The sequence below is a fragment of the Callorhinus ursinus genome, unplaced genomic scaffold (assembly GCF_003265705.2).
Source record: "Callorhinus ursinus isolate GAN/ISIS: 27379988/994484 unplaced genomic scaffold, GSC_fseal_2.0 scaffold72, whole genome shotgun sequence".
Lineage (NCBI taxonomy): Eukaryota > Metazoa > Chordata > Mammalia > Carnivora > Otariidae > Callorhinus > Callorhinus ursinus.
This window is the reverse complement of record NW_027397134.1, coordinates 5,141,797-5,156,753: the sequence shown is the minus strand read 5'-3', so window position 1 is coordinate 5,156,753 and position 14,957 is coordinate 5,141,797. Positions and strand designations below refer to the sequence as shown.

The 14,957-nt window shown below is 42.1% G+C and overlaps 2 protein-coding genes across 5 annotated transcripts in view; one reads left to right on the top strand and one right to left on the bottom strand.

Annotated features, from left to right (window-relative positions):
• Positions 1-673: 673 nt before the first annotated feature.
• LOC112813236 (taurine up-regulated 1 protein) lies at positions 674-11,287 on the bottom strand. The gene is made up of 4 exons (XM_073886792.1): positions 11,263-11,287; positions 10,540-10,731; positions 7,927-10,322; positions 674-6,772 (listed from the first exon to the last, which is right to left on the bottom strand). The coding sequence occupies exons 1-3, from the start codon at positions 11,285-11,287 to the stop codon at positions 9,865-9,867; spliced, it is 675 nt and encodes a 224-aa protein (XP_073742893.1). The 3' UTR covers positions 674-6,772; positions 7,927-9,864.
• The window catches only part of MORC2 (MORC family CW-type zinc finger 2), a 39,484-nt gene continuing 34,879 nt past the window's right edge, over positions 10,353-14,957 (top strand). Inside the window, exon 1 of one of the 4 annotated variants that reach the window (XM_073886753.1) lies at positions 10,353-11,868. In XM_073886753.1, coding sequence (XP_073742854.1) covers positions 11,801-11,868 — 68 coding nt within the window. In that variant the 5' untranslated portion in view covers positions 10,353-11,800. The remainder of the gene's footprint in view (positions 11,869-14,957) is intronic. The other 3 variants (XM_025858269.2, XM_025858271.2, XM_025858270.2) reach the window with 3 other exon arrangements.

Sequence of the window (14,957 nt, the reverse complement as noted above, 5' to 3'; positions counted from 1 at the left end):
TCACTAATGGAGTGATGACTATATTTATCTAAATATTCACTAACAGAAAAATGGGTATTTTAAATTATTTGACAAAATAAGCTCAGTGGTAAGTAACTTGCCCAAGTCAAACAGTAAGTACTAAATTTAATTTTTAAAATTCTTTATTTTTAAATAAAGTTTAAAAGTAATGTTAGTGGAAAATATTCAAATACAGAAATGTATAAAGCTGAAAGTCTCATGTAATCTACACTATTTGAAGAAAGCCATTAGTAGACTTTTCTATGCATCATAAACACAAATTTCTTAGTTCATACTACACACTTTTCTATTAAGTTTGTTTCACTTAATATATCATGGCCATTTTTCCATGTTCATACACAATAAATGTATTTTATTAATTTTAACAGCCATGTAGATTTTCTACATGGCTGAGCCATGTGTTATTTAACCAATCCTTTACCTATACACATTTAGGTTTTCTTCTCTATTTTTCTACCACGTAATTTTTATGCTTCTGTAGTAACTTAAACATTGTCACTTCCTGTTTCACTTTGTCTTCTGGTTTGGAAGACTTCAGTGTGGCCATGACCTCCAGTTTAATAAATACTTGAATTTGTCAAGTTTTGATGCTGGTAGACAGTATACTAGTCAGGACTGACTCAATTTTAAGCAATAGAAACCCAACTCAAAGTAACTTAAAGCAAAAAAGGGTATTTATTGGCTCACATAACTGGAAAGTCCATAGGGATATACTAGCTTCAGGCACGGTTGGATCCAGGGGCACAAACATTGTCATCAGGACTCAAGTCTCTCCATCATTTGGCTCTGCACTGGCTTCATTCTCTGGCTCATTTGATATGGTGGGCCCTGTTGGTTTGAGCTTTTCCTACTACAAAGCCAAGCAACCTCAGTAAAGAGAGCTTCTGAGCTTCTCCTCCACAGTTCAGTAGAACTCCTAGGGCTGAGTATCATTGGACCAACTTGGATCACACGACCATTCCAGAACCAATCTTTATGGTGAAAGAATGGACTATGCTGATTGATCAGGTCTGAATTACATGTCCACTCATGAAGCTTCAAGTTAGGCCAGACTGTCTGAATCATGTGGACTGAAGATACGGAAAAGTGGTTCCAAGAAACATCACAGAGTTGCTACAAAGAGATGGAATGGATGCTGGTCAATCAAAAACAACTGATGTCAATATGACCCATAATACTGAAAAAGTCTAGTATCTGTTCACTAACAGCTGGCATTTGTTACTTTCTTGACAATAAAAGTATTCTGAAAAAACATCATGAGTAAGTTTGTCCTGTCCTCAGGAAGCTTGTAATCCATTTGAATGGAGTAACTGTGTCCAATAGCATACTTTGGATGATGCAATAGTGTTTCAACAGAAGTAAACTCAGTGGCCTTGAATCTGAGAGCCCAACCATCTTGCAGACACAACACAGGACAATAAGCCTCCCCCTGGCAAATAGTTCTGCGAGGCTATTAAGTCAGTGTAAGTTTTAAGTTCAGTGGAAAACTTTTCTTGCATTCCTTTAGTCTTTTGCCAAGGTGAACCGGTACATTTCTGTCACCTCTGTATTACTGCAGAAGAGAGGAATGGACAGTGCTTTCAATCTGTAGTCCTTCAGATCTGGTAGAAGGGGTCTCAAGTGCTAAAAATGATGAAATATATATAGGTGTAGAGGCTTACTCTGCACTTAAAAAAAAAAAGGCTGCTGGTCAAGTAGTATACAGCACGGTCCTTCCAGTTGTGAACATTAAGTCCTGGGTGTGTGTGTGTGTGTGTGTGTGTGTGTGTGTGTGTGTATGAGATGCAGGTTGCTTCTATTCAGAACTCCTTGGTGGAAGTGAGTGTAAGATAGGCTGATACCAGTTGTAGTTCTCTCATGCACAGCCAGTCTGATTGCCAAGATGTCAAAAAAGGCATACAAGGGCTGAGTCTAAACAGGCAAACACGGTACCTTCAGCAGGGCTAGCCACACCAATAGCCAGGATGTGATCTGGAAAAATGGGTAGATTGGTATCGAAGCTCTGTAAATTAGTTTTTACCCTGAGTACTCCAGGGTCATTCCTTAGGGTTTACTCTGGATACGATTTTCTGATCTTAAAGGGCCAGTCAGGTATAGCAGCTTTCATTTTTCTGCTTATCTGCCCCAGAACTTTCAGCTCAGTAGAAGGCTATATTCTCAATTCAGACTTGAGGTTCTGTTGAGGAGTCTATGCTACATCTGGGAATGACAAGGTTGGGAGAGCCAGGTTCATGAAGGTTGGCCCTACTCTCTTTGGTAATCAAGTCTCCATCTTCTGAAACTCAGCCCATCTCTGAGAATCAGCTTATAAACAAGGCCTTAGATTGGTTGGATGGTGCTGCTGAAAGACTTAGACTGAGATCTGAGGCAGGGAGATAGTAGTTAAGATCCTAGGTTTGAGTTTTAGGCTTTCTTCATTTTCAACCATCAATTCTTATACACAGCGTACATTAGACTCTTGAACAGATGATCATCCTCACCTTAAGCCCCTCATTTTGACTGCGTTTGACAGGATTAAAGGGAATGACTGGCAGTGTAGATCAGTGTCTTTTTCTGTAAGTACAGAAGAGAAAATCGAGCTGACATTTTGAAGGTAGTAGAAAAATGGAGTTTGTAGATAACTTCTTATTAACAAACAATAGTTGTATATACAAGCAAGCTAGTCATGAGATTTTTATTAGTTGAGGATGCGCAGGCCTTGTTTGATTTGTAGACAGAGTCATGTAATCAGGGTTAGTCTAGAGAATAAGAGACAAAGATACAAAGAAACCATTCCCAACATTTAACCAGTGCATTCATTAGAGTATAGTTGAGGACAGCTGACCCTTAAGCAGACTGTGAAGTAAGGGATTGAGATTTTTCTCATGACACAAATTGAAGTCTACTTGTTTGACATGATCTGGTCTGGGAGTTCACGAACTGAATCCATCCTGCAGAAACAGGTTAAGTGTCTTAATGCCTGAGAGTATCTCATAGCAAGGAATGAAGTCAGCCACTCTGAATCAGTGTAAAACAACAGTATAAAACAGATGAAATTCTATGAAAACATCCACAAAGACAAGACACTGGTCTTGTAACATTAGGAAGAAGCTGCAGGAAGCTCTTGAGTCTACTGATAAAATCTTAGCTGCAGGCTTTGTAGATTTTCAAGTCAGTCTACATTTCCAGCATAAAGGTAGATGATATGTAACTTGAGATGCCCAGCAAGCAAGCTACCATGGCCTGGTCAAGAGGCCTACCTCCATATATCCCTAACACCTGCAGTTGATGGTACCAGACATCAAAAGAGCCATCATAAAAGAACACCTCTCACTGGTTATAAGAAAATTTTCCAAAAGATCGCATTTAAAATCACAGAGATGAGAGAGGATGTTCAAAAATAGTCTCCTGTGGATCAGGTGTTACATGTAGTTAGAGCAGAGTATTCGTAATTGTTGGAGCAGATATGCCAATGATGGAGTAAATTTTTTTAAGGTTATTAGCTCATTTATCCTGGAAACAGCAGTTAAACGGAATAATAACCAAGGAGCAGCGTAACTGCCACTGGTTGAGTCATAGTGACTTGTGGTTTTGAGAATAAGATGAATAACCAGGTATCCTTTTAGGTAATGTTGCCAGAATTTCAGTTCTACTTTCATAGTTAATGGTTATGCCTTGCACACGAAGTAAAGTACCATGGCTGATGATGGGAGGTCCAATGTACAAGTTGGTCTAATATGGCCTCAATGAGGCACCATCAACTTTAGTACCAGCTTCAATACCTGGCGATTCAGGTATCCAAGGAGGATCAAGACTTCAAAGTTACATATTTCAAGTACCACTAGAACATCTGGTGTTTGTTAAAGAGGCTGGGTAAGGGGGTGTGTCAGTGTGGCGTACATATGAATTGCTGACTATATTGAATCCCAGTAATCACTGACTTGAAATCCATCTGGGGGTACAGGGCTGCTAATCTAGGTCCATCTGATACCACTTTCAGCCCACATGACTACTCTGGGGGGGCAAAGATATGCCCATCTTCTTGCACTTTTCTGATTCTGCCCACAGTAAGTATTCCTAAGAATGTGCAGCATCAACTGAACACGGACTGGGTTGGGTAGAGGTACAGATCAGAATGCCATTCAGGTTGCACATGTTGTCTAGGGCAGTGGTTTTCAAACTGTGTTCTGAAGAATTCTAGGTGTTGTAAAGAAGTCTCCTTAGGGGTCACCATGGTGGTAAAGGAAGATGCTTGTGTGGCAGGTTTCAGGCCCCCCACTCCTGCTTCATCTACAGCAGCTTCTCTTTTACTCTGGGCTTCCACACAGTTTTCATCCAAAGGGCTTCATGGTCACAAAGCCTTTGGAAAACCAATGATCTAAGAATAAGTTGTTCACAAAATGCTGAAATACAAAAAATAGGTCACAGAAACCAGAAACTGTGAGCAAAGTCTGTGGTAAGCCAAGAAGGTGTTTTCCTAGTCATTCTTTCCCTAATAAGGGCCACATTACAGAATGATGAAGTTAACATTCAAGTTTGCTATAAATTCTGATGGCCTCAAATTGGGTTTGTGACTATCAGAGAACAGGCTATTGGTTTTAAGTGACAACAGCACTGGATTTTTGCAGTCAGCATACGTCTGCAAAATGCATTCCATTTCTTTGCAAATATTATCCCAAGTCCATGGCTAGATGACTTCTCTTCAAGCACTGGTAAGATCTCAATGGGCCACAACTCAAATTCTAAGAAAATATTTCCTTCTCATCCCTCCTCCCCCTTTTTTCCATCTTTCTCCTCCTCCCTTCCCTTCCCTATCTCCTCACCCACCTGAGATTCAATGCCTTTGAGCTAGATTTACAGCACAATTCTAAGGACAGAGAAGTATATTGCTAAATGTCATGGAACTCATCCAATTTGGGGGTCAACATTAACTTTTCCCCATTCCCTTCCCATATATCCTCACAGATCCTCTAGCGGTTCCTTTAACAGAAAAACAGAGGTAATGGTCAAGATGTAGGACTCTCAAATGATAAAGACATAGCAATTCAAGCAGTTATTGACAAAGTCAGAAATGGGGGGAGGGGCTTCAAAGATGCTGTTTACTCCTAGGTCTCCAGTACTGGCTATACTGCATTAAAGCAGTTTCCCCATTCCATTTAAAGGAATGCTGCAACAATAACATTCAGTGTTTGATTATACTTAGGACACACTGGGCTAAACAGCTCAATGAGGCTCTTTGTTGCAAGCCTTCTGAGATCCTTTAATACACTACAGTCAATCAGGGGAGGGAACACATATTTTACCATCTTACAGGACTATGGAAGCTCTATGTATACATGTTATGAGTATGCATCAAATCTACATACACACATATATGAACAGCACTGCTCTAAAAAAACATAGGACTCATGTCAAGTACATGTTTGGGGGTAGAGGACCATAGATAAGATCTTGGTGTCTAGGAGTTATTAGTAAGACTTAGAAAAAAAAAAAAGAGGACAAAACATGAACAGGGATCTCCAATCAATTAGGCCATTTGGGAAGACGGGAATAACAGATCTAAAAGTAGGTTTGTGTTTCATGTTACATAGTCTTATTGTCAGATGAACGTGTGCCTTGTTGACTGGAATAATCTGCCACTATTGAGACAGTCCACTCTTAAACCTTAGGGGTATTGCCATGGAATTCTGGTCTAGGTACAGCCATCACAAGATTACACTTATGACATCCTGACTGTCTGAGGGTACCAGATCAGGAAGTTGAAAACTTTTCTGGGGTTACCAATCTCCAGTCATCTTAACACTGCAGGGTAAAGTCGAAGCTAAGTAAATTCCATGGAGAGAACTGGACTGGGAGTCAGAAGGCCTGACCTCTACCACTTTTGTAGCCGTGTCACCTTGGATAACCTTTTAAATTTCCATTTCCTCATTTGCAAAAAGGGATTATAATTTACTGTGTTATTTTGATAACTGAGATTAATGCATGTAAAAGTGCTTTGAAACTATAAAGTGCTATATAAACATAAGGGATTACCATTATATGTTCTACCTGGATGTATCAAGATGCCTTTTCTGGAATTTGACTGCAGGTTTGTGAGAAGCTGTTAGATAAAGGGATTCCTTGGTAGAATTCCTTAAATTTGTGTGAAAAGTTCTGGTTCCTGAGTAATCCCAAAGATGCTATGAGTTCACTGTGCCTTTGTTTTAATCCCAATATCTGCTGGTCAGAATATCTGCTTTCTATTCAGTAGGCTACTATAGACTTGAAGTGGAAAAAGAATAAGATCCAGTGACCTGGAGAGGATCCTAGACACTTCATGAATTTCAATCATTTGAAATTGTGGGGTATGGTCCAATGCTGTTCTTGAAAAGATGTTGTCATTCTTCAGTGTTGGTAACTAAAAATCCTCTGGTCCAAATTTATTATGTGTCTCTGAAGGCTTTAACTGAAGAAATGAAATGCACACTCAAGGAACAAATTGGGCCTTTGTTGTGATAGCTTCAGCTACTTGACTTAAAAGTTTGACTTCACTATAAAGGGCTGTGCTGAATCTGGGCTGGAACAGGACAGGAGTGGAGGTGAAGGCCACATCATGATGGTTGAATGCCTCTTGGATCACAGTGGTCCACTGGAATGGTGTCTTCGTCAGCAGTTAAGGTGAAGGAATCACCAAGGGCAAAAATCCAGGTACCAGATCTGTAGGCTGATGGAATAGTACAAGGAAGGTGGTCAGAAGGTCCAGGTGAACACTCAGCAATCAGGAGGCACAGGACTGGAAGGGACAGGAACAAAACAGGTAAGATAACAAATGCATGGAATTACAAACACAGGACACTAACACTAGGGTGGGTGTGCTGTCAACATATCAGCTGCCTGATGGGTACTCGTTCTCAATAAGCCTAACTAAGAAGCTGAAAAATGATAAATGGGGAGTAAAAAAAGCTTTCTGATTAACAATCAGTGATGATAATTGTTCTCGGGCAGGGAGTGCTTCCTGACTCTTGAGAACAAACTGTCTTAGGGAAGCAGCAAACAGGAATTGCCCTAAGTCTCGTAATTTGGGGGAGTGATTTGATTGTATTCAGGCTGCTGAGTAGTGCCTGATTGGGGAGAAAGAAGTGGCTCCGTTGGTAGCACAAGAAGAACTGATCATACATACCAACACCAAAGGAGATCTTGTCCTTCTTCCTTTTCCAATGCTTTCCTCAAATTATCTTACGACCTGTACTTTTTTAAAAGCTGTCTTTAACTTTCATTTTAACAAGATCTCATCTTGTGTGGGAGAGAATAAGGTACCCGGCGAATAAGACCCTGGTATTTGCACCCTTCTGTTAATACCCTATGCAATCTTTCAGTTTCTCTTCATGTCTGAGGGCTCCCTTAATCTTTTTAAATTTAGAATTAAAAAAAAAAAAAAACCCCACCATGAAACACAGAAAGAAACATGATCCATAACTAGTGATCTTTTTCCTAATCAAAAGTAATTAGGTTACCACACAGCAATTAACCAAACACTTACTGAGTGTTTATTCCGATAGCCCGCTCTCTATAAATTCGCTCTCTAAATTACTCCTTTCTAAGAAAGGCTCCATCATATGTAGGTAGTACATGCGGGCAAAAATCCTTAAAACAAAGCCCTTGCTTTCAAGGGGCTTGCTATCTGGAAAAAGAGCCAATGCTTGCAAATGACTACTTTATAACGTATGCTATGCAAAGATAGCTGAAAGCTAAACAACAGAATATAAAACTTAAAAAAAGATAAAATTAAGAAGTCTCATGGAAGTAGAGAGCATCTGACGTGGATATTGAGGAAATGGCAGTGTTCTGACAGGTGAAGAACCAGAGGAATACATTCCAAAGTAGAGCATGAACAAAAGTGCAGAGATGGTAAGTAAAGAATGAGGCATTTTGGAAAATGGCAAGTACCGTAGTTCACTTTTGATGGAGTGTTGCTAGAGTTTGCACTGAAGGTCTGGCAGAGACTCAGGTCTTCAAATTCCCAGTAATGGTGCTGGTGGCAGTGCTTGTTCAGTTGCTGTCTCTTCTCAAAGAAAGGTCAACAGCCCCCAAATTCAAAACCAAAAATATTCAGCTCCAGAGTTCCAGTCACATCCTGACACGCTCTTCAGGTCCCAGGTGTTGAAAATCTGGAAATCTGGAGTCCATGCCGTGGCTACATAGAAAAGCATCTGCTCCAGCTAGTGCAGAACACTGTAGTGAAACCTTTTCGGCCTCCTATCCTGGACATCTCATGTTTTGTCACAGAATTTCAAGCTTTGAGTTCCAGTTGTTTTTTTCCTCCTTTCTCCCGAGGAAAGCATCTTATAAGATCACCACAGTCTTAAGATTCTTTTGAGGTACATCCAGATAATAACAAAAGAGCTAAAAGACCAACATATTTTTTTCCAAAACAGTCCTTTCTCTGGAAGTGAGATCATTTGTCTTTGCCCTTTACGTAAAAGGAATAGTCAACTGATTTTCTCAGACATTTGTATGAAATAACAAAACAGGTAAACACCTAACCAGACAAAATACACTTAAATGTGTTTATGTTCACTTGCTTAGAGCTGTACCACTGGTAAGCACCACTCCACAAAATGAAAATGTTTGAAATCCAACTGTTCAAACATTTCTATAGTGTTTGCTGGACAATGGCCTGGAATTTGATAAAAGCAGCTGACAATTAACAAAGAAGCAATAACTGGCATTTTGGCCATCTTAGTAACACACTTGCAAGCAAATAGAATACAAAGCAGGCCTGGAAAAAGTTAAGCATTGAAACACTTCCAAATCTACTGATTTTGAAGTTCAGCAGAAGTCATAACAAAACTCTTCAGAGAGTGTTAACCTTCAGTTAATAAAGATAAACCCCCAAACATCTTCAGGAATTCCATGCCTGGTTTAGTCTGTACCAGTGAGTCAGCTTCCTAAAAATCCACCTGCACCATTAATTAGCTGGACTCGGCAGCACCATTTAAAAATAAGCCTGCTCAGTACCAACCGCACAGACTAAGAATATAAAATAGAAGCAAGTAATGGATGGCAACCATGGTTGTGGAAAATGGTCAATGAAAGAGAAAGGTAGTCAGGTACCAGTATAAGCAGCAGAACACTAAGAATTGCTGGGCCAAAGATTCAACAGGCTTCTTGATACTAGAGAACACACCCATTTCTAGTTTTAGCTGCTTTATGTTGGGTGCCATTGAACCATACCAACGTGTCAGCCACCCTTCAGGCACCCCATGGTAAAGGAAAATGACTCAGAATAGAAGCCAAGCAGTGGAGTGTTGTTACCCCAAATATCCATTATGCATAGAAACAGCTCACATATCCCAGGGATTCAAACAGGGGCTTCAAATCGGTTGTGAAGGGTCCCAATGACATCTAGGCCTCAGTTTCCTCCCTGTGGCATAAAACAATTGTAGTTCTTAACTCTTCTGTGTTACAGCCCCCTTTGATAACTTGCTGGCGATGGATCCTCAGTCCCCAAAAATGCACACTCCCACTATTTCTACATACAATTTTGGGGAGTTTGGGGGATCTCCAACTTCAATCCAAGGTTCCCAGGTTCAAAATCCAAAAACTGGGCAATTGCTAACTTTTCTTACAACTCAAAAAAAAAAAAACCCCATTACAAACAATAATCATCCCTTACGTACACCGACGCTTTATACTTTACAAAGCGCTTTCAACCCCACAAACATTGATAGGCAGAGGAGGAAACTGAGGCGCCGACAAATTACAGAGTGATTTGCCTAAGGTCACTCGGCCAGCTGGTGGCTAGGCCCGGAAGCAAACCCAGCTCTTCCGACTCCGGGGCTTGTCTCCCCACCCCGGAGCTGCCGCCAGAGCTCCCGCCCCTCACTAAGGGGGCATAAGGAGGAAAAGGCAAAGTAGAAAGCCCACCACCAACCATCCCCCAGCGCCCTCTTGCCCCCCCAACTGGGTCCTTGCAGGCCCCGAAGGGTGGCGCCAGGCCTCCAGGCCGGCCCCGGCCACCCCCGCCTCCCCGGCCGCGCCAAATCCCGCCGCCGCCGCCTCCCCGGGAGCGGGGCGGAGCAGCTGCCCGCCGCCGCCGACCACCCGGACGACTCCTCGTCGAATCGCAAACGCATAGGCCGCCGCCCGAGTTCTGCGTACGAGAAGAAAGACGCGGCGCGAGCGCCAACGGCCACCGGGCGCGCGCCGCGGCGGCCGGGCCTGCGCCCCAAGAGCTGGATGCCAGAGCAGGAGAAAGAGCCGCCAACCGATCGCTCGATCGACCGCGCGCCCGCTCCTTCGCCCTACCAGACCGGGGAGGGGGGGAGGGCGCGCCAGGGCTTCTTCGAGTTAGGGGCCTGACTCCCCGGCGACGAGACAAGATGGCTCCTCCGGTCCGCGCCGCAGCTACCGTCCCGGCTGCGTCGCTCGGCCCGCCCCCGGTACTGTTTCTTTAAATGGCGGAGAGGGTCATGAAAGCAGGAAGAGAGGTGCGCGCTCTCACGTGACAGGGGCGGGCCCGGCTAGCAAGATCCGGTCACGTGGAGACCCGCTACCCGCCAATCAGGAGGCGTCGCATCAGGGCGGGGGCGGGAGGAGCTGCGGCTCTGTGATTGGCTGAATGCGCCGCGGAGGCCTCGGGGGCTTGGGGCGTCGGGGAGTGCGCGAGGCGGCCCGGGTTGTGTGCAGTAGCGGAGACAAAGCGGTGGCTGAGGTGGCTGTGGCGGCTGCGGCAGCGGCGGCAGAGCAGCCCTAAACGCCGAATTCCGTGGTGCTGAGTCCTGTCATCATCTCATCCAGCGCGGCGCGTGGGCGGCTGGTCTCGCGGCGGCGGCGGCAGCGGCGGAGGCAGCACATGGTTCCAAGAGCGCGCTGCGGTTGTTGGGTTCCAATTCCGTGGGGAGGGACAAAGGCAGCTTTGAGCACCGGGCAACGCCCGGTCGGGTTGTGCGCGCTCCACACAGCCCTCGATCCGAGCCTTGAAAGCTGGGACTAACTCCTTTCAGTGAGGAGGCGGCGGCCTCGGAACCGAGGCCCAGGAAGGGCCTGAGAGCCGGAGGCCTCTGTCTGAGGGAAGTGGGGGAGGGGCGCTGCCCGCCTCAGGTGATTTGGGCGGGTCAGTTCTGAAGCATTTTTGTGGGTCAGTGTGAGGTAATTTGACCCACTACCCTGAGGAGATTGGGACGGGAGCACACACTAGGTTGGGTCTGGGCTTTGGAAACAGAAATCATCTTCAGCGCTTACGGGACCTTTCAGTTGGGAGGTGGTGAAGCCGGAACTAACGCCATATGCACTCCATCGACTTCATGGCCGCCAGCCTGGGGCCTATTTAAGAACCCTGGGATCATTGGTGGTGAAGAAATGGGTGACTGTCCAGTTTTATGACAGAAGTTGGTAAATTTCCGGATTGGTAAATTTTCTGATCGGAAATTCAGAGGAACACAAAAACTCGAAGAACGTGAAGATGGAGCAGTAATAAAACCTCCAACTCCAATACCATCTACTCCAAGGCCATCTACATTCAACTCCTTGAACTATCGCAATTGAATGCTAAAGCTCTTTAAGACTACAGATTTATAACAGTTTTTTCCAGAATATTACATCACAGTCATCAAGAAGATAAAAAACTTAAAAGCGAAATCAATTGTAGTGGTAGACATCTCTTAGAATATATTTTGGATAGATACTAGGTAACCTTGTTTTAACAGTAAGGAGCACAGACTTACCAAACCTTTACTAGAAGGAATCCTGCAAAATCTGTTCCATTGTAAGGTTATATTTCCCAGTTAGTGGGTGAAGGACTGGAGACCTCACTGCACTCATGGCTTTCACAAATTACAGCAGTCTGAATCGAGCTCAGCTAACCTTTGAATATCTGCATACAAATTCGTAAGTATCCTTTAGGTGCCACTGAGGTCACTGCTAACTCATGCCTTGATAATACAGAACTCCTTTTCCCAGAAAATTCTGCTTTTTTACTTTTGGGGATGTGTCACTGGATGAGTCTTGAGCTCTGTATTGAAGAACTGAGATCAGTGAAATATTTGTTGCTAATCCAGAAGAATATGATCTTCATTTGTTGGATCAAAATATATTTGACCAAATGCAAATTTTAGTTTTTTTGAAGCCCATATTTTGAGTTGTTTCACTCAAGTGTTTAATAGGAATCCAGCAAATACTTTTCTTTGGATCGCCAGAAGTTGGACTATTCTAGAATCAACTGTTTCTCTTTAGTGACAACAGCCAAAACAGTTGGGTTATAACAAGTCTTTTTTTTCCTAACAAGAAAAAAAAAGAATGAAGATCTTTAAATGACAACTGTGAGAAGAAATTATTAGTTTCTCTTTTCAGCAAACAGTTGGCCTTATCTTCCTGGGAAATTCGTCCCTACATCCAGTATAGATTTTATGTGCTAAGCAGGAAATGGTAACTTGTTTAAACCCACAATTTAGCCTTTCCCCAAAATGTGTGCAAATCACAGAACACGTGTGTTTATGGTTCTTGAGTTCATGAAGAGATTATCATTATCCCATGTTGACCTGGAATGTTTCAGGGTTAATTCTTATGCCCACTCTCTTGGAAGTAATTCGGTGGGATCATAACCACATAGTGTTTTAACACATTCGTTTGTCACTTTGGAGATGAAGGTAAGTATTCTACCATTTTAGTGCCTGGAGAAGTGATGAGCAGCTACATGAATGGCCCAGAGATCTGACGAACCACCCTGAGGTTTGAGGATATAGACTTCAATCATCTAGGAATAGTAAAATAAGTTTTAGTTTTTTATGGGAAAGGACAATATGTTATTTGTGATGAGAGTAGTTTTTTGTTTGCTCTTTTTCTGATCAAGGAAATAAGTTTTTTCTGGGTAGTGAAGTGAATTGCCAAATGGTGATAGCCTGGTTTTATTTTTGTTTAGGAATCTTATTGAACTCAAAAGTTTTAGAGTAGGTACTGTAGAGGCCATTTAAGTGAAGTCTCATGCTATTGATGATGAATCTGAAACCCACTTAGATAAGGTTGTAGATCAGGCTCGCTTACCTAGTTGATAACAGTCTTGGGCAAAATCTTCAGTATCCTTTTTTATATTTGAACTGCCATGTTTAAGAACAAGCATTTGAAGGCCACTTAGATGTTCACAGGTGATTGGGTTTGATAAATGGTTACTTCAGTTCTGAATTGTGGAACGAGAGTCCAAATTTGGAATGACAGATTATATGATAACGTTGGAAGACCATGAATGGGACTTGGGAAACTGGGTGGGTTGTTCTAGCTTCCCCCAAAGACTTTATTTGATAATAAAATAATAGTTAGAACAGTTAATTGCTTCTTGCTACTTCTAAAGATGTGTAATCTTTATAGTAACCTTGCTGGAGTAAGGATTATTCCTATTTTGCAGTTGAGGAAACAGGCTCAGATTGAATAACATGCCAAAAATTACACAACTTCTAAGTGGCAAATTTAAGGCATCAAGATTTAAGGCAATAAGATTTATTTGGCCACAGTGGTTAGTGTCTTTAACCATTAGGCAGTGCTAACTCTAGTCAGTTTTACCTTTAAGGGCTTGTTTTGCTTCTAAAGCAAACGGTTTACTTCCTACTTGGAAGATCTATTCAGTTTATCAAAAACCTTTAATTTGAAGTTCTGGAATATTACTTCTTTTGCTATCTTACTAATAGGTGAACAGAACTAAGGTCAAGAATTGAGCTCTAGTTAAGTCACTTGTTTAAAGTGAAACTGGAGAATTTCTGTGAATTTGACTTACCCGTATTGAATTGGAACCACCTGCTTGGATGAACATTTAAGGGTTGGATGTACCATTTTGGAAGCTTTAGATTTTCTAATCTGGGTCACACCTTTGAAGTTGTCTATTTTTGCATGTGTCCAGTCCTGCCAGAAGAAAATATGAACCCTAGAATACCATGATAAGTTAGCTTATAACCAATTTCAAAATTTATCGTGGTGACATGAATGGAAATTCATTTCTAGAGGAAACAAATTTTTAAATTTTTGTAAGATGTGACTTGTTATTCCTAGTGATGGTGGATGGATCTTCTCTGTGTTAAGTGATATGCAGTGTCACCTTTAGAAATAGGAAGATTTGTTTTATAGTACTTTCTCCTTTGGTCTAATTTTTAAAACATAAGACCATAATAGTGTGTCTGACATCTACAATATTGCCATATTGTGAATTATGAAAGGTATGGCCCTTTGCTTACCCCCCATGTAATTTGGACTTGCAGGCTGAACCCAGGCAGGCTAGAAGAATAGAAAGTGTGGTGCAATGGAGGGAGCATGCATGGGCTTGGAAGCCAGCCAAGCTTGGATTTGTCTTTTTCCTGGCTGAGTCTTTGGGCAAGTTGATTTCCCTGATCCTCAGTTTCTTCATCTATAAAAGGGGGCTAATCCAACAGTTTGAGGATTATGTAAAATGTTTATAAAGTAATTAGCTCATGCATGGTACATAGTAAACATTGAACAGATGGTGATTATTTATTCAGTGTATAATTTATATAAACCAGAAGTGGTCAGTGTAGCAGCTTGCTCTTTGGTGGTAGTCATTAGGCAGATACATTCTTAGTAAATTCTGGAGCATTTGTTGGAGACAGTAAACATCTGTCTTGAGGGGTTTTTTTTGTTCTTTTTTGTATGATGTCTAGGGTAACTGATGGTTATTTTGGTTACATTAGCATTAAGATTTAAGGCAGGCCTGGGAGAGTCTCATGATAACATGAAAGTTTTAGGCTAATTCCTTTTAATACAGGGTGTTGCTAGTATAAAATGATGTTACGATTTTTAAATAAGAACAGTTTTATGCTGTTACTGCTCTTTAGTGTTGGGTTTTGTGACTACTAGTAAAAAGTGCATGAGCAATCTAGGTGCTAGATTCCAGATATAGTGGTGGTAGTGATGTTCCTTTTTGATAAGGTGCATATCTTACATCACTGCGGTACTGCTGAGTGGTCTGATAGAGCAGG